This window comes from Seriola lalandi, unplaced genomic scaffold (genome assembly GCF_002814215.2).
Source record: "Seriola lalandi dorsalis isolate HSWRI2012SDOR001 ecotype SW California unplaced genomic scaffold, Sedor1 jcf7180002054901, whole genome shotgun sequence".
NCBI lineage: Eukaryota > Metazoa > Chordata > Actinopteri > Carangiformes > Carangidae > Seriola > Seriola lalandi.
This window is the reverse complement of record NW_019525453.1, coordinates 7,532,416-7,552,470: the sequence shown is the minus strand read 5'-3', so window position 1 is coordinate 7,552,470 and position 20,055 is coordinate 7,532,416. Positions and strand designations below refer to the sequence as shown.

General features: G+C 37.6%; 1 protein-coding gene across 9 annotated transcripts in view; it reads left to right on the top strand.

Annotated features, from left to right (window-relative positions):
• Window positions 1-387: 387 nt before the first annotated feature.
• Window positions 388-20,055, top strand: part of LOC111672554 (uncharacterized) — a 33,191-nt gene continuing 13,523 nt past the window's right edge. For 5 of the 9 annotated variants that reach the window (XM_087180336.1, XM_087180333.1, XM_087180334.1 and 2 more), the window contains exons 1-20: window positions 388-816; window positions 6,805-7,020; window positions 8,634-8,684; window positions 10,065-10,190; window positions 10,290-10,316; window positions 11,325-11,351; window positions 11,993-13,594; window positions 14,577-14,714; window positions 15,635-15,820; window positions 15,913-15,975; window positions 16,992-17,030; window positions 17,344-17,373; window positions 17,486-17,554; window positions 17,811-17,846; window positions 17,940-17,987; window positions 18,120-18,173; window positions 18,281-18,328; window positions 18,467-18,730; window positions 19,796-19,843; window positions 19,944-19,982. In XM_087180336.1, coding sequence (XP_087036462.1) covers window positions 798-816; window positions 6,805-7,020; window positions 8,634-8,684; window positions 10,065-10,190; window positions 10,290-10,316; window positions 11,325-11,351; window positions 11,993-13,594; window positions 14,577-14,714; window positions 15,635-15,820; window positions 15,913-15,975; window positions 16,992-17,030; window positions 17,344-17,373; window positions 17,486-17,554; window positions 17,811-17,846; window positions 17,940-17,987; window positions 18,120-18,173; window positions 18,281-18,328; window positions 18,467-18,730; window positions 19,796-19,843; window positions 19,944-19,982 — 3,130 coding nt within the window. In that variant the 5' untranslated portion in view covers window positions 388-797. Of the gene's footprint in view, window positions 817-1,054; window positions 1,266-6,804; window positions 7,021-8,633; window positions 8,685-10,064; window positions 10,191-10,289; window positions 10,317-11,322; window positions 11,352-11,992; window positions 13,595-14,576; window positions 14,715-15,634; window positions 15,821-15,912; window positions 15,976-16,991; window positions 17,031-17,343; window positions 17,374-17,485; window positions 17,555-17,810; window positions 17,847-17,939; window positions 17,988-18,119; window positions 18,174-18,280; window positions 18,329-18,466; window positions 18,731-19,795; window positions 19,844-19,943; window positions 19,983-20,055 lie in introns of those variants that run through there. The other 4 variants (XM_087180340.1, XM_087180337.1, XM_087180335.1 and 1 more) reach the window with 3 other exon arrangements.

Here is a 20,055-nt window from a genome sequence, read left to right as displayed (position 1 = left end):
GTTAAAGTCACGCCTCTAGCCTAAAAAGGCGAAGCAGAATACCAGCAGCAGCGATCCGCTCTAAGAATAACTCTGGGCCTGACGCTCAGACACATAGCGTGAATGCAACAGTACCTAATTAGATTTAGAGTTTTATAGGTGGCAATTGAAGGTTTTTGACAATAACAAATAAAGAGAAAAATGTTCAAGTTTAAGCAGTGTGAAAACCACTGTCCACACTGTAATCACTAGACTCCAGCAGCAACATTGGCTGGTGGGATAAAGTTACCTTGAAGCTCTCTCTCCCAATATCTCTTCCCTCTTTCCCTTGCATCGTCTGTCAGTCCCCGTGGTCGATCTAATTCTGTCAGAGCTTTTAGAGGGAGGGGGGGGGTACAGGCTGCTCTATCTACCACACCAGCCCCAACCAAGCAAAGGGTAAAGACACTGACCACCTCAACTTGGTCTCCGTCTGTCTCCTCAGAGTCATCCACTGGGACAGAAGTCACCTATCAGGACCACCTCACAGTCATCTGGACCCATCAAGAGTTTTTGACTTCTGGAACAACAAAAGAAAAGTGCAGAATTAAGTCCTGAGAATGGAAAAAGAGGTGTAGTGTTACCAGCGGTGGCCAAAGGGGTTCAGATTTTCCACATATCCTCAGCACCAGCCATTCACATGACGTTGGTGGGTTGGAATTAAAGACTGGGATTAAATTACACAGACGAGTTGAGGATCTAATATAAATATTTGTTTTCATGGCAACATAATCTGCACAAAGGATTTACTGTTGGAATCTGACTTTTATTCTGAAACTATGACTGAAGCAGTTGAAGGTAAAGTATCATCACATTAAGTATTACCAGTCAATTGTATTACATAATAGAAGACTCTCATGGTGTAGATATGAAGTGGTGTGTGTTTTGTTTTGCACACAGACTCTGTGATGTTGTGCTATCTGGTGTGTAGGGGGATTTCATGATTGGAAGCATCTAAAAATATGCCGCTATCATGTATCTGCTATTTGTAATGCAGCTTTAAGACCCCTGTGACATCTACTGTTCTGTATAAGATCAGTCAGCATCAACACTGTGCCTCCTGTAGCATGTAACCACATGGACTGACACTGCTGGGATACTATTTTAACTGTTTTTTGTCTGTGGATACTGAAATGAGGAGACGGACGGGTGTGGAAGCAGAGAGCAGCTGTGGTTGCCATTGAAGATTTCAAGCTTGCAGTCCTGAAATCTCATGAACGGCACAGCTCAATGATGCACCTACACAGGTGTTTTCACTTCATTTGGCTGATTAAACAGAATCTCAGCACCATGCGGGAATGTACTTGATTCTCCAGTTTGCATCAATGCGCTTGTGAAGGCGGGACAACTCGCACCTTTATGATAGGCTTTTGGAGTAGGATTACTTCATGCATTGGTATTAATTAAGGGATAATTAAAGGATAATTACCCAGTTATCTGGAACAAATCATTGTTTTCTTGAAATAATAACATAAATAGTGTATTGTCTCTGTTAAATATTATGTTTGACAAAATAACAATATAATCTGAACACAAGGTCCTTTTACACAAGGTCTGGAGTTATCAGTCGCATCATGGTCTCAATCAGTAAAGGCCATTCACTGATGAAGACTGTAGCATTGGTTGAAAGCTCTGAAACAAGCTTGTAAGGGAAACATGTATTAGAATATTTTTTTCACGCAGCTGTTTCCAAAGGTCAAGAATGAACTTTTCACACTCAAAACTTGTATTCTCATGGTATTATTTATTCTTTAAAGAATCCAATTAACAATGTAAATAACTGTTGGCTTACAGTTACCTCTTAATTATCTCCTTACTACAAGAAAAAATAAATGGTGATAAAAGTCAAGATCACAAAATGAAATGTTTTGAAACCACAATAACAGCCCATAATATTTTACCAGTGACTTGTTATGCACAAGAAAGATCTTCATGTTAAAGCATTTTGGAAAACGTGCTATAACTTTTAGCTTGGTTTATCTGTGCAAATATGAGATGTGCTGATATTATGATGCTTGTTCCGTTTATATTCAAAGGCTGTTGAATCTATAGCTTCTTCTTGGCAGCAAGTTTTTGTCTAAGAGTAATTATGGGAGTTATGACTGTCAAGTGAATACACAGATCAGGTCAGTCAGAAGTGTTGACAAAGTGTTTACACAACAGTCCATAGTTAAGGAAGTGAATTGGTTTCTGTGAGGTAGTGAGCCAATATCAAATATAAATATCTGACTTTAAATGGAGACAATCCCATAGGAAAAAGTGGAAAAACAAAAAATGAATGGACAGTCTGCAGTGTCCAGACTAACATAACACCAGATGCACTAATGCTAGATGGAGACATGGAAACAGCTTCAATCAAGCTGCTAACCTGATTAATAGCATCAAGGTTCAGCTATGTTCTCTTATTAAGGACATGTTATGACTACAGTTCCCTGTATTCTGACCGGATAGGTAACCACAGGCTCTTAATGACCGCTCTGAGCTGAGCTGCCATGGATACCCAGTGAGAATAACAACAGAAATCTCATCCGCAGTGTGGAGACAAGTCAGCCATAAAAGGAGGAATCGTACATGGATGGTTGGTCAAACCATTTAGAGTTGGATTTATTTTGAAAGTGGTGGCCAAGTCTAAAAAGGGTTGATTAGATATTTTGTGTGTAATTTTGACATCTGATCTGAGGGTTTTGCTGAAGAAGTTCACAATGGTCAGAAAAGGTCAAAGGGTCAGGAACAGTGTTTCAGTGGTTTATTGTATACCACTAAAAAAAGGAAATGGAGAGTGGATTTTACATTAGTGCTGCACAACAATGTAAATTCACAAACATAAAACCACAATATCTATTTAACAAGATGGCCAATGAGTAAAAAATGTGAGTTGACAGAGCTAGATTGATGGTCACTGGGGTCCCATATTTCATAGCAATCTGGCCAGTGGTTTTAAAGATACAATAATCTAAACCAAAGTGTTGCACAAACTGACCAACTATCAGCAGACATCATCACATGACTACAGTATGTGGTCAAATCCATCCACCCAAGCCTGAAAGAAAAAGCAAAACTCTCTTAACTGTAACTGCTGCTGAAATGTCCTGCATCAGCTATTCCAGTGACTCTCCCCAGTGATTGACAGTCAAAGGGCTGTGGATCATGTCTCTCAGAGGAAGACTGTGCAGCAGTGCAGCTTGTTGGATCTGTAGCATAATGACTCACTCAAAAAGTCAAAAAATAACTTTGGCAACACCTCAAACACTGAAGAGTTTGTGCTGTTAGGGCTAGGGTTAGTTATTTAGGGTTAATATTAATGAGTGCAGCTTAAAGGAAGTGTAACTGTGACTGGGATGTTTCTATTTGTAGTTTGTGTACGTAGGCTATTTACCATCTCTTCATTAACTTGCATACTGGCTAATTCTAATTTACAATTAGTTAATTTACTATTTCTAATTTACACTGTTACACTGTTTATTAACAGTAAATTCCTAAATGTATCTAGTGTATTAGCTCATAAAATATCCATCTATGCGTGAACCAATCAAGGTACATTTATGATGGTTATTATTAGCCTGGCTGCTTGTTAACATAGGCTATCTAGCACGACATTAGTGTGCAAAAGAAGTATGACATGACATGTATTATGACTTATGTTATTACATTATATGACGTCAATACAAAACCTTTATCCTGATTATATTTTTATATTATGAAATTTGCTATAATGAATATTGTAGCTTATACTCCCTGTCTTCTAAATATTTTTGAACATTTTGTCACGCATGAAAGTTACTCATGTCTTATCTCTTGTGTTACACAAATGATATGAAAATCCAGCAATTTGCTTTTTAGTTTCAGGCTCAGTGACCATAACGCTGTTTAAGGTGAAAATCTAATGGGAGTGGTGACACTAGATAAATGTTTAAAGGGTTACCAAAATTGGGAGTTGCTTGGGACAGGCAGAAAGACTGACATCATCATCCTTGGGCCGTATATCATACTGCTTAAAAAGTTCATATTGCAGAGGGGCCATCCATTAATTTGCCATGCACAGAATTTTTCTTTATATTATTTTCTAAAATAAGAATTATTTTACTTTTACTTTACATTTGAAAAAAAGGACAAGTAACCCCATTGACATTTTTCAGGACATTTAGTCACACTTACTAAAACCTTCAGCCGTCCAGTGTCATGACAGTCGTCCCACAGCAGCCTCTGGGAGGCTTCAAATGTGGTCCCTCATATTTTGAACTGACCTGTTGGAGTCAGAGTAATGAAGTTAGACAGACGTGTGTGCGTGTCTGTGTGTGTTTAGAGTGCTGCTAAGCTGTTTGAGCCAGCAGTAAAGGAGTAATCTACAGTAGCTGCCAAATGTGAGCTGAAGAGAGTCAACAGGTGGTCTGAACTCTCCTAACACAGCCACAGTGACATTAGCAACTAGCACTTTATGACAAAATGAGACTAAATGAATCCACTGTCTTATATCTTTATGAAAGAGAGTCATTAAAATGATGCACTGTTGAAAATGATTGCTTACAGGTAGACTACTTGTTGTGTCTTACTATGTTGTATTATCATAAACTTTATAACTAATTTCAAGCAAATTAAAACACAAAACAGATAGCGCCGTTTCCATATTAAAAAAAGTGCAAGACTGGGTCAGTGTTAAGAGTCTGTTTGGAAACTAGTTAGAAATGTAGCTGTCAACTTTCTGACCCTAAATGCTACTTGACCCACTTTCCACACAACTTCAGGTAGACACTTTCTTCTGAAAATCACACCCTGTGGCATGAACTGTAACTCGAAATATAAATCATAGTGCTAGACATGTATGAATACTGGAAAATGTTTATGTACTGAGAAATTAGTTATCAGAATATAAGCTGTAAGTGTACAGCTATCCAGGGAACTAAAAATACAAATTAGTTAAGGCTTGTACAGTAACAAGGAAACAGGATTCACAAAACAATAGACTATGGTCAAATTACCATATTGTACCTCATGCTATGCTATGCTAAGAATAAATGAACTAATTCACGCTTCAACAGTCGTAAAACAAATATAAATAGGTAACACATACAGACAATGTAGCAACAAAGGCATTTAAAGAGATAATAGAAGATACCTCTCAATATTTCCTTGGTCACATATTTGACAAAATTACAGATTTAACGTCAGTCCATTGCCAGATGCTGCTGCTGCGGCTGCTGCTGCTATGGCAACACAATGTTTAACTGAACGCTAATTGTTTAGAGTTGAGGTTAAGGTTAGGATTAGAGCTAAAATAACACCAAATTTAAAGAATGTGCTTTTCAACACTGGTGGCAGAATACTATAATACTGAAATCAGGAAACTTTGGGCTTTTTTTTTTTTTTTTTTTACATCCTTCGTTAATTCTTTGCTCGATTGTTTTGTCTCAATTCTTTAATCACCCTCCATCTGTCATAAACCCACAAAATGCTACTAGCTCAGCACCAGTTAGCAACTAGCTTAGTAGCGAAAAAAGTGAAACATCTAATATTAGCAGTTAAAGAGACAGATATTCTTCTCAGAGTTGTTGTAGAAGCAACAGAGCTGAAATATTGGACTCACACGTCAGGTGGAGGCCAACTTTACTTCAAACGAAGGCTAATGCCCCTCTGTGTCAGGTAGATATGGAAGTATGAGGGGCAGCTGTTTGCTAACTCCTTAGCGTAACAACTTCGTGCTAGCAATATGTCAAGGCTAGCTTGGTTTGTCTTCAGTCCCCTAGCCCCGAGTGGCCGACATTCTTTAAACAATTCTTTAAACACACATTATCTTTTTATTTACTCCTGTCTGTTACATCAAAGTTACTCCAAACTTTAATACCTAATCGTCTGAATACTTTGCTGTTAAGTGTTGTTATTGCGACCTGCTGCTCTCTACAATTGTAGTTTAACTGTTTAATCTGGTTGTCTGTTTTGCCTCAATCACTTTGTAACATGTTTTCAAAGCTCTGTGTAAACTCTTAGTCATTATAATACCCTCTATTGAACCCATGATCAAGTTGTAAGCACAATGTGATTAATTTATTCACATGTAAATCAAGAATATAAACTGCATTGAATTGAAATGTTGTCAATTCAACCTCACAACAGAACCACCATGAGAATAAAGGGAGTTTTAAGTTTATTAGGTCCACAATGTTAAAACTGATATAGCCTAATGCAGTAAAACCTGTCTAAAAGAAGGTTATAATGTTCAGTTTTTGTTGAAACTGTTTCAGAGAGGTGTTGATTGACTTCATTGTCACTTTGGAGGATGTAGTTTGTAGTGCTGTTGAACTGTATTGCATTATACTGAGTTGTGTTTCTGATATTTAAATTCCAATACAGTTGTATTCAAAGGTTGCCCCCCCCCCCAGGCAGATTACATGTTTTCAAGTGGGATGAAATAAATTAAACCCCCACAGCAAACAGATATTAAAAATGAGCCTTTCTTCAAATGTCAACTTTTTAGTTTTTGCATACAACTGTATATGGGGTTGACAAAATATTGGAAACAGCTCAGGCTCTCAGTACGTTGCATTACAGTTCAACAGCACTTCAGTACAGCCTCCATTAGTAGATGTACCTAATAAACCGGCAAGATAATTATAATTAAGAGAATTATATCAAAACAATGTAAACAACACTGAATACTTCTAATATTAAAACACTGGCTGCACAGGCCAGCTAGCAGTGTGACTTTGTGGAAATGTATTAATTTAGTACTGTTCTATCAGCCACATTTGATGCACTGTATCTGACCATGGATTCTCATATTGTACCTCACAGCACGGTCGTCGACCACCACCACCACCATGGTCATCGACAATAAGAACGTAGACGCCGGGTCGCCGTCTGCACGGACCCCCAAGAAAACGTTCACAGATGACCTCTACTCTACTTTCAGCTCCCCGCTGGCCTGGATCTTAGTTCTGGCTCTCATCATTACATGGTCTTGTGTTTTTGTCATCATGTTTGATCTGCTGGACTACAAGACCATCTCAGGTATGGAGAGGTGTTTGTTGTTCGTTTTGTGGTTCTGCCCTATGTCACCTCCAAGCTTCTTGGTTTCAGATACAGGGGTGTATTCACTGGAGTCAGACACTGAAGAACAGCCATAGAGAAATGGGTTTTTGCTTCTTCCAGACTACATGTTGTATGGAAGTGTATGATGAATATACATTATCATACAAGTCAGGTTAGTCAGGCAGATCAGGCGTATTGTTGCACTAGAGGACCAAATGTGGGCCGGCTGTGGCTCACACTGCATATGCATATGGCTACGAGATGAGCTCTGTTCTGACAGTTAGAATTTCTGTGAATTTGAAATGAGATTTAGATCCAATTAGAGGCAAAAAACCAAAACAAAAACATCTCAGTGGTCACAAGTTTAACATCCAGGTAGTCTAGCAACCAGACTACCAATATGCATCTGGTGCAACTTAGAGATGTGCCAGTTATTGAAGCAACATAGGCTACTGTTCATTTCTGTGTGCAGGATGACATTCTTAAGAACCTTTTATCTTGTCCTACTTTGTGAGATCAACAGCTGTTTATATACGGTAGTCTTTTATGATGTAGAGATGTGGAAACTGTCTTTCAAAGATAGACCTGATGAAACAGTGCCAACAGGAAACTGAGAAGGTGTTGTAACCTAATGCCATGTTGGTCAGCAATGTGACGACTTAGCTGCAGGTGGATATGCCAGTTTATTTAATGACAATTTTGTCTGCATAGGTGTCATGCAAACAGAAAGACGTGCTTCTTTCTCACAGGCTTTTTTAAGTGGTCTCCAATCAGATGTTCATCCTGAAGCTGGAAAGATCTTTTGTGTTAGCTTAGCATAAAGTCATGTTGTTTTAAATGTACTGTCTTATCATTGATATTGTTTTTGTATCTCTCTCTTCTTTCTTTTTCATAATTTTCCTATGATTCTTTTATCTTTATGTTTCTGTACAACACATCAAACTGCCCTGATATAAAATCTACTAATGTTACTTGTTCATATGTTTTTCTGTAACAACTTCATCACTAAGATGCAAGCATTGGTTCAATTTCTCCTCATAACATTAAAACAAACAATGCTTCCATCATTTAATTAATTTCTGTTGTGTTCAACTTCTAATTATCATTCAATATTTCTAACCCTAACATGAACACCTACCATCATTTCCCAAATTTTTATATGAGATTTTCACCTTAAATTAAAAGAAATCCATGAAGAAAACTGGAATAGCCTGGCAACAGCTAAACATAGGACTCCATACATTTTCCTAGACTGCAATACTGATAATGAAATATCTTCTTTATTCACAATGTCATCTTGAACAAGAGGACAAAAGAAGCATGAGGACAAATCAATGTGTGAATTGATTTTAAGAGAAATACCAAGTCCTCTTTTGTTCTTTCTGTCACAGTGGTCATTGAAATTAATATTGTGTTGCCAGGTGACAGGCCATAACTACTTTATCATCATCATACCGTCACAGTGTGAACACAGGAATATTTTTTATCTCACACTACCACTGCTTTTTTCTCCCTCTCTTCTTCCGCCCTCCTTCTCTCCTCTTTGTGCTTAATGTTGTTGCTTATTACCACTATTTTTCTCATCCAACCAGGTCACCCACCTCCTGCCGTCAGGAAGGTTTTAAAGGATTCAGGGCATAGAGGCAAGGCACCTTACCTGATACTAACTGCTCAGACCAGAAGCCTTTTGCTGATAAAAACCACTAACAACCTAATATTGACCGCTAATATTAGCTATCAATGTTAGACAGTCCTGCTTTCTTTCTGGTACTTACTCAAGTGTTCAGGTGTACAGTAACATGATGTCAAGGGTAGCTTGTAGTTTTACGTTGTAGATATATGTATTTGTTTCTGTTACTTGCATATTTCTGTGTGAAGAGGAAAAAAACTCTGGTTCAAATATTTGAAAAACCAAAATAAGGATTTTCCTTCCTGAAAAGAGAAAAAAACTTTTGGTTTTGAATATTTGAACTTCAGGCAAGCTTGATGTAACAAACATCAGTGTTCTGATCCTGTCGACAAAATTAGATAAATCAAGCTCTTCTGAAATCTCTACCTCTGTGTTTTAAAATGCATTTTACTGCTATACTTTTCTGTATGATATGTATTTATTTTATAATTCCTAGTGTTTATTTTGCCAGTTTGCCTTTTGTGTAAACCTGGTTGCATTCAGGGATAATAATTGTGAGATGTACAAAAAATTTTGACTTGTTTAAGAAAGATATAAAAACAAACAAAAGTGGAATCATGTTTAACTGATATATTGAATACAGAGTTTATACATTTCACACCACAGCTACAATAAAAATCGAACATGTTCACCGGTTGAGAGTTTCTCAGCCTTTCACCGGAGACTCAGATCTATGTGACAGCCCTGATTCAAATGAAATCATGTTTTGATGGTATTTGCACTGGGAACACTGGCCCTCCTTCATCAGACTGACTTGGAAACATCGGCATATTCAAGGACTGTGAGACTCCTGAAAACCTCTAATAGTATAAAGAAATAAATGAGCAGAGATTTGATGTCAGCTCAGATTCAGCTGTACATGCAACAGCTGTTAGTGTAGAAATTTTGAGATTTTCTTTTAAAATCTTATTTAGTAGCCTTTAAGACTTTAATGTGATGTGGAATTTCTTTTTTTATGTTGATGAATGGTAACTCGATGAATGAGGGTCAATGTGATTTTTGGTAAAGGCTATTTGCACATCAGTATGCTATGTAGAAGGCCTTTTGCAATGGTTAAACTGGAAGGTGGGTTACAACCACTCAGAATGTGACATTGATAAATTCATGAAATGAGTTTAGTTGGTGTTGCCCCACCTCAGTTTAACCTTTCGCTGTAGAGTTCACGTTTGAGAATGAGAGCTTTGTCTGCACTGAGGAAATGTAAAAGTGAGAGGTAAGAGGCTCTTACTGATAATGCATTTGTTTTGTTTGGTCAAGAACAACTAGGAAAACAACTTCAGCCAAAAAATGAGTGACTAAATCAGCTGTTGTGTTCATGTCCCTGCTCCACCAGGAGGCCTCACCAAGATCGGCTCGGACCCCGTGAAGGCGGTGAATGATGCTGTGGAGGAAACAGCAAATGTGATCAGTGTAATATTAAAATTTGCTGCGAACCTGATCGCGCCTGAAGAAGATGAAGGTACAGTCACTCTGCACATGGTAGAAAAAAACACACATGGAGCTCCTGATATATTATAGTATTGTTATTTCATACTCATTTCTCTCTACTCTTCTCTAGGAAATCTATACGCAGTAAGAAAAAAAGGTTTGTACTGCTACTGTTTTTGATTTTATTTCCTTTTGCAATGATCATACAGCTATAGAACAAGAAATGACTGCTCGCTGCTTTTTGAATGTCTTGTTCATGCTGCACTTCATTACATGTGCTGTCCTTTACATTATTATTAGAACAATCAATGTAAGCTCCTCAGGAAGGAGTGATTTTTAACTGCTCATGTACAATCTACACCCAGAAATGTATTTCCCACACTTATAAGTCTGGTGTACCTAAAGTTTATCTCATGGTTGTTCTGGTGATCATTTAAAAACCCACAAAAGATGCTGCTTTGATGAATGAACAGCACATGTACTGCAATTTTTCATGATGTGTCTTAAAGAATCTTTCTATTTTGATCTATAGATCTTTTGCAAACAAAAGATTTATAGATGAAATAGATGAAAACTGATGGAAAATAATGCCGCTGCAAGAAGCTGCTACTTTCACAGACATAGTTTTGCTATAACAGACATACATGGATCTAGGTGACCACATGGCCAGTTGGTTATCATCATGGTGGTAGTTTTAAACTGACTTTATGTATGAACCATCTCAAAGATTCAAGATGGTTGGAGGAGGAGGAGGAGGAGGAGGAAGTGGAGGTGAAGATTAAGAAAGCAAAAGGTACAATGTCTACAATGGCTTTATTTGTGGGTATGTGTAGATTAACTCTACAAATATAATGACTGATGAGTCCTGTCCCCACCCTGTAACAGTAGACTAATGAAGGCACCAAGCAGGAAACCACAGTACTCGACCAATGTGATGTTTATCTTCACTAGCTGCACTGATATAGCTAACTTTCCTTTCTAAAAAGATTCTGTTTCTTACTAACTTTCTTTGCTAACTGCTGCCACTAACCTATTAAACTTCTAATGAAAGTTATAATATACTGTATGTGTATGTGTATCTAAACTTTAGCATGTTTTATCCAGTGAAATCTGTATTTTTGTTCTTTTATGTTGCTGATTTTCCATTTCTCTTTTTGTATTCTAGGAGAATTTCTACCGTCTCGAAGTAAAGGTCTGTACCTCTTTGTTGAAGATATTCATGTACATTTTAGCTTGACTGCTTAAAGTGCTAATGGTGGCCAATTTCCTTTTAATAGCTACTTCACGAGCTAAGTGTTAGCATTCATTTACACTTCAGGAATTACTTTGGTATCGTAACCTTTTTATATGTACCCATTAACTCAACCTTGAAGTAGTTTCCCTCAGCTTTACGTAGTGTTGTATTATCTTTTAGCTCATTGTTGTGGTTTTCTTTGCTGTTAACTCTCACACTTTAATCAGTGTTGTTCACTGCAGCAGCAGGCAGCTGATAAAAAGCTCTGATAAAGCCACTGCATACTACTTTCCCAGCACCAAACGACAAACAGACCAAGTTAGTGACCATTCTGTAGACTGTGGTGCATGATATATTTTTAGTTGATTTCAGTTGTTGTCATTTCATCACCACTTACAGCACCGTAAATATTCTTAATGTGGAAGATTAACGTTTCCCATTCTTGCCCCCCTTGCTTCAGGGAAATTCAATTTTTCAACTCAATTTTATTTGTCATAACATACATTATCCCAAGGGTGAGGTCGAGACCTTACAATATTATAGAGAGAAACTCAACAGGCAACCATAAACATGATTTTTGATGACTTTTTTTTTTACAGTCTTAGAGATGCAAGCAAAGAAGAAAACACCAGTGGCTGAAGTTGTGGAGGAGGAAGAGGAGGAGGGAGAGGAGGGAGACGAAGAGGAGACTGCTGGGGAGGAGGAGGAAGAGGAGGAAGAAGAGGAGGAAGAACTAGAGGAGGAAGGGGCGTATGAGGAGGAGGAATATTATGAGGAGGAGGAAGATTATGAGGAGGAGGAAGATTATGAGGAGGAAGAGTATGAGGAGGAGGAGGAGGAGGAGGAAGGAGTGGAGGAAGAGGTAGGCGGAGTTGAAGATGATGAGGAAGACGAAGAAGAAGAGGCAGGAGCAGATGCAGTGGAGGAAATGGACAAAAAGAAAAAGGAGGAGGAGGAAACTGATGAAGATGATGAAGATGATGAAGGTGAATCAAAACAGGAGGCAGTAGAAGAGGTGGATGAAGACGATGAAGATGAAGATGATGTCAAAGAGTCTGCTGAGGAAGCTGCTGATGCTGATGCTGATGATGATGATGATGATGATGATGATGATGATGATGATGAAGAAGTTTCTCCTGAACCTATTTCCACTTCTGAGGATGAAGAGTCGGCAGCATCTCCTGATTCTGAGTCTGACTCACCTGTTGATGTCAAAGACAGCGACAAAGACGTCGCTCGACCTGTCGATGATGATGAAAAAGACGATGAAGAACATGATGAAGACGATACCAGTGATGATGCATTCACTGACACCTCAGATGTCACTGAATCTGAACTTCTTTCCAGCGAAGAGGGAGACGAGAAGGATGATGACGACGATGATGATGAAGACGATAGATTAGCTGAGGGTGTCGCAACATCTGATAGCGATGATGTCATTGCAGAAGACAGCGATGACGACCTGGAGCTTGATCTTCCTCCTCAGCCTGCTGTCAAAGACGACGACAAAGATCTGGAAGAAGACATTAAAGTTGCTGAAGACACTGATGAGGATGAGGATGATGATGAGGAGGATGATGATGATGATGATGATGATGATGATGATGATCTGGACAGTTCAGATGAGGACATCTCTGTTGCCTCCTCTGAGCACTTTGCAGATGATGAACATGACGAGGAAGACAGTGACCTCAAAGACTATGACCTCGACATTGACAGCGACCTTGACATAGACGTCCACATTGACCTTGACGATGATCATGACAAACTTGATGATGTCATTGAAAAGGAGACAGATGATGATGAAGATGATGATGATGATTATAAGGAAGTTGATGTCTCTCCCTTTGAGAGTACAGACAGTGGAGTCTTAGGCGATGATGATGACGACATTACTCTTAAAACAGATGAAGAGTCTGTTGGAGAGACTGTCTTCAGTGATGACGTCTCCTATGATACGACAGACGACGATGATGATGATGATAAAGATATTGATATTGATACCAGCTCGTTTGAGTTCACCTTTGATCGGGAAGAAGAGATCAAAGAAACATTTCTTGACACTGAAAAAGATGAAATCACATCAGAGTCCTTAGTCAGTGAGGATGATGAAGATGATGATGATGATGATGATGATGATGATGATGATGATGATGAAGATAATGAAGATGACGATGATGTTGGTGACGTCTTGCTTACAGGTATAGTGCAGCATCACTGGTTACTTTGATTGTGAGTTATATTACCTTTTTACTCGTTACTGATTGGCTGCCAGGTTTCCATTCAAATTATAATCAATGTCAAGAAGTAAATGACCCTTTTAAATCAATATTACATCAATTATATTGATAATATAATAATGCAATAACATATTAAAGAAAAGGAGAAGTGTAAATGTGGATTTGTAGTGTGCTCCGTTGTACATATTTATTATATTTTAAATATGATTTTTTTAAGAAATGTATTAGCAGAGACAAATAAATAGATGATTAAAAATTGCTATCAAAAAATAGAAATAACTAAATATAATATATTTTATCAGGTTAAATAAAATCCAGCTAACTTTCCTAACCTACAATGTTGCCCGACATATCACAATAGGCATGTAAAAACAGTTACATTCAAATTTTTCCTGTATTGGAAATGTATTTCAGTATTCATCTGAAAAAGCACTGATTTCAGTTCCCTTAAAAAAGGCCTTAGTAAAAATAATAATGTAAAAATCTTAAATGTAATTCGCAAAAGTCTTCTATTTTTCCAGCCTGCCGTTTTTGTATATGAAAACTGTAAAATCCTGGGTGCTATGGTTTTAGATGTTGGAATGTTCAATACATTGTTTATTATTTACTGGTCGACCAATCCATCTATTTTGTGCTGCTTATCTAGGTCCCGGTTGTGTTTGATGATTAATTAATAATATTATCTGGAATCATTGTTAGACACAGGTGCAAAGTGCTGACAAAAATTTATATAAATGTCAACAAATGAATATATGTTGTAAATAACTCTAGGTCATATTGTCTCCACAGGTTTTCATTGATATCCTTTATACTGTAGCTGTTTGTAGAACCAGTAATAAATTACGTTTTATATGGTCGTTAAAAAAGTCTTTAAATGTTACATTTAGCTTGGTGTGTGTGTGTGTGTGTGTGTGTGTGTGTGTGTGTGTGTGTGTGTGTATAGCCACCACTGCAGCAGCCTTCACTGTCCACGAGGCGGCAGTAAAGACTGAGGCAGATGGGGATGAGGACGAGGACGAGGACGAGATCAGCCAGGCTGATGATGAAGACCAGACTGAGGAGGATGAGTCGGAAGAAATCGGTGACTATCACATCTATTATGTTTCTATGTTTTACATACTGTTAAAGCAACATGAACGAAAACATTATTGAAATGTCTCTCATCTATGGGTTCCTTTTGAAAACCTTTAGTTAAGATTTATAGGTATTGCCATCACTGTAGCTGAAGTGAAGTGCATACATTTGATGTTTAGTATTTCTAGAGGACCATTCATGTATGGAACTGCCAGTTTTATGTATTTTTTATGCATTAAACCTTGTCTTATACTGTATAAAACCCTTTTAAAGAAATTCAGAGGTTCTCTATCTGACTATCTCTGATATTATGTAGCAAATGAAATCTATTGTTTCTGCGATTTTCCCTCTCACAGTCATACTTCACTTCATACAAGAGCTTCAGCCTGTCAACTACACACAATCCTCATTTAAAATAAAGGAAGTTAAACATGAAATTAAATGCATTGAATGGTTCATCCAAGCCAACATCATTTTGGATCATTCTTTTCACTTTATTGCTAAATGATGTGCTTTTTACCCACACTTTGGTTGTTATTTCTCCTCTGCTGTGTAAATTTATTGAAAGCACCAAATCACAAAGTTCTTCATTAAATTTTTTTGTTGCTGTTTTGAGCATTCTACAATTTTATGCCGGTGTGCTGTAGTTTTGGGAAGTTTTAGATTTGTTTTCCATTAGCTGAGCCTGAAGCTTCCTGCCCAGTCTGAAGGAAAAGACTGACTTTATGAAACATGACACCTACATTTGTTCCACATGAGCGACGGGGACAAAATAAAGATCTAAAACGTCAAACTATCCCTTTAATATGTCTCTCATCGTGGTTAAGTATGAAAACTCTGTATGTTATTTATCAGTCCATAACTGTGAATGTAGTCAGTCACCTTATTTCACATCTTACAAATGCATGTTGCTGCTTTCACCCTCAGTTACCAGTCAGCCTGCTGCTCTCGAGGAGGAGCAGCAGGGAGACGATGAAGAGTCGATGGCTGGAACACAGAAACCTGTCGATGAGCCAGAAGATGAAAAAGAGGAGTACGATGAAGATGACGATGAGGAGAAGGCGACGGTGGATGTGATTAAGCCTTTGCCTGAACCCGAGGAGGAAGCCACAGGTCATAGACTTTGGACGATTACAGCTATTTTATCGTATTAATTGTAACATATAAATTCAATGTGAGTCTAACCGTCTGCTTTGTGATTTCAGTGTGTTCCTGTATGCACTCTGCCAAGACCAAAGAGTCTGCAACCAAGAGCACAGAGAAGAAAGGTCTGTGAAACTCTCACATCTTTATCTTAATACATTCACTGTCACTGCTGAGGGGAGTTCAGTATTGTTTGGTACCACTAGTGGAGACCAGGAGGAGATCCTGTTGCTGTTAATGGTGGCCTCAGATTGACACTAATAACAAAATAATCAAATTGTCACAAAGGAGCAGAGATTCAGACAGGTATTTTTATAATAATATAATGCAATTATAAAATACTGAATACCTAAGAAACATTTTAAAGATCGGAGAGTCATTCAACATGTACTGATAGGTCCATTTCTTTCTATCTTTATTCATTTATTCATTTATTTTTGTACAAAATAAAGTTAAAGCACTGTTTTCTATTCATTCTGTTTTTACTTTGTAGATGTTATATCTACACCTAAGGAACTTTATATGTAACAGAGACAATAACATGTATCGTAAAGCATTGTTTAGGCCAGTAATCCAATTTATTAAGTTCATTTGTTGCATGAAAACTATTTTTTTCAGCCGTGCATTTGATTGAGTGCTCAACAATTTATTTATAGAAATATTATCATTACAAACAGCTTTAAAGTTTGATTGAAATGTGATTGCACTTGCCTTTCTTATTTAGTATCGATCAGTCAGTTTCAGTATTTTCTCTCCCATAGAGTTGAATTATGTTTAGTTAGTTTGCAGACATGAGTTAATTCAAAAATAATGGCACAAATTTGATATTAGTGTCGAGATCAAATGTGTAGAAAAACAGCTCCGCACACATACAGTATGTATTTTTATTGTGTTAGATTTGCACCTGTTGCATTTGGATTTAGTTCAGTAGCAGAAACTTTGGATTCAATATTTTCTCTGTGAGTTATTTTATATCTGCTGATAGTGGTAGAATATAAACTTCAGGTTGGTACGATAAATGCAGGTTTGTATCCTGCTGTCTGTGGAGCAGCGGCAGACATACATCACTGTGAGAAGTCTGGTGTTTGCTGTCGAAGCCTAGTGTAACTTTAAATCTGTGATCTCATGTTTGTGTTTTCAGATGCTCCCAAGAGGGTTTCAGCTGTGAGAAGGAAAAAAGGTGACGAGACACATTTCAGGTTTTGACTGAAGGGATTCCCGTTAGAGCCACCAGACAAAACAACAAATGCAAATAAAGTTAATGTATGATAAGTGTCTTTGAGCAACCTGCATCTCTTAAGCTACAGCTAAACACTCACTGATGGAGTAGACTGGAGGCTAAATGCTACTTCAGAGGCAGAAATCAGGGCAGGAAAGTCTTTAATCACCACAAATTTGAAACTCGTTAATGTTTTTGTGACTATAATGAACAATTAGTGATCATTTTAATGAAGCATTGTGAAGCTTTTATCCTTGTTAATTTTTAATTCCAGACCATGAAGATGAAAAACCACCAAGGAAGGGTAACACTGAACACTCCAAAATACCATCTTTATACCACAACTAAATGCATTAATCAATACTTGTTCTTACTGAGAAGTAAAACATGATAACACTTGCATGTGCTGTATCCAGGTCTTCCCAGAATTGCAGGTCTGCAGCCGAAAATCAAGAGGGTCAGGAGAATTCCTGCTCTGTTCAGAGGTACTGACACTGACTCCAGACATCTGATGGCCTCACTGTGAATCACTGAACATAATGACTGTGTCTGGGACTGAGGTGAAATCATGAGAAAACTGCAAAGAGTGTTGCAGGATGATAACGAGAATGGTTACAACAAATAGTTGTAAAACCGATATCTGACACGTCTACCAGCCATATCCAGTCTACCTTTACTTTTTCACTATTTCTGTCACAATTTTAATTTATGTTTTTTCTATTTTCAATTTACAATAAAAAGCCAAGAGAGAGGAGAAGACCAAGACGTCCAAAACAGGTCATTTACACTCATTCTGTGATAAGAGACGGTAAAATATTCATGACCATGTGGGGACGACTTGTTTTCACATCTGACTGTTTACACTGACAGAGACAGAGACCAAAAAACAAGAAGAGGTCCCAGAATCTGGACAAGAAGGTAAACCTATTATTTTCACTATGATTTAAAGGGAATGGAGGAACATCTGTTTGATAACTTTATTGCACTGAAGCCAAATTGTCATTTTGGAAGATTCAAAAAACCAAGTGTCTTCTGTCCTGTCTGTTTCAGTTGGCCCCTGCAGGCCTGCACCAGTCTACTGCCCGTCCCCTCCCGGCTGGTATGGTGAGTAGCAAAGACTATGGAAGCAGTTTGAAAAGTTATCACACAGAGGAAATTCATTTTTATAACTCAACCTGTTAAAAATGTCTAATGAACTCTTTATCTTCCAGTTCATCACATCGTCACAGACAACCCCTACCCTCCTCCAACCATGTCAGGTATTTATCAGCGATGTAACGTCCGTAAAAGACTCTTCCTGTGATTTTATACTCAACCAGTGTGATGTCATTTTCCTTCAGTTTTCCTGTCTCCTTCTGCTGGAAGATAAAAAACATATCATTTGTATTAAAATTCAGCTCCGTCTGCTCCTGTTCTGACCGTCCATCCTGGAGCTCCACAGATGCATCCTGTTTACCAACAGCAACCTCCACCTCCTCCTGGGCTGTACGCTCAATATCAACCATATCCACCGCCACCGCAGCCGGTGATGCAGCCTCAACCAGAACCAGCTCAACCAGGTGAACCAGTCCAGCCTGAGGCCCCAGAACAAGAGGCTCCTGTTCAGCCTGAGGTCCAGACTCCAGCTGCTGAAGCCCAGCCAGCTGCAGCTCTGGTCCAAGGTGAGGAAGAGTGTGGTAGTTCATTTCATCAAAGCTGAGCCTCGTATTATATTTATACGTACATGTACAGTATATATTTTTTAATTACGGAAAAAGGAAACCACTATAAATGCAGATGTAAATCTTCATTTACAGAATTTGAGAGAAATCGGGTAAATCTTGTCACTCAAATCCAAAAAAAAAAAAACATTTATAATTTTATATTTACAATATAGTTTCACATGAAAAAACAGGATGGGTTAAAAGCACACAAAAGAGAGAGAAACAGACTTTATTCTGGAATAAATGATCCCATGCTTCAGAGATACAATCCAGTGTCAAGTATTAAAGATGAATTCCAGGAACAAAATGGTAAAAATGAGGTTCCTCTGCAAAACAGAGGAGGTGGAGCCTGTAAGACTTGCCCTGACTTTTATCTTTTTTAAATGCAGGTTAAAAACTTTTATTTATTTTTTGGCTGATCTTGAAAGACTCATCATTTTACACTTTGCAGTTACATCTTGTTCTTTTTTATTTCTGTTTTTTATCTTTATAATTTCTTTTAAAATACTTTCTATTGTTCTATGATTCGTTTACTTTAATATTTCCTCTCTATGTAAACCAGTCTGAAGTCCTATAATGTGTGGAGCCCTCTCCATATAAACTTGTCTTAAGAGTTAAGGGAGAAATTCTAAAAGCTCTGAAACTCACCACTACTAAACTTCTCTGTTCTATTTCCTTTGGTATCCTAATCCCACATCAGTGAGATTGTGTTGCAGTTTAGTTTTTTATTTTATGCAAATTGAAGTTTATGTGTTTAAAACATTAAGTATTTGGGTCTACCGAGAGTAAATGATGAGTTTTCATCTCAAATCAAAATCTTTACCAACGTAAATTTAACTGTAATAAAGTTCTTCTGTTCTTTCTTCAGAACTTGGAAACATTATTGAAATAAACAGTATAAACACATATCTTAGCCTCAGGATATGAATGAATGATTAAGATTTGAAATGTTACACTGCTGCTGTAACTATAATTTAAATGAAATCTTAATTTCATAATTCATCTAAACTCTTTTCATTAAAGATGCAGTGACTGTTGAGGAACAAGTGAAGGGTGCTCCTACCAAGAAAGGTACAAGCGATGTGATTATTTAATAATCAAAAAATGTAATTATGTCCTCCTTAATTACTGCACCGAACGATACAATAATTAATATGTGATCATTTTCCAGCTGCAAAGAAGAAAACAAAGACTGCTGATTCAGACAAAGGTGCTGTATGAGTCCCCTGATCCACTAAATGCTTAATTTGTCAGCTAACTGGAATATTCCGCGTAACTAACTA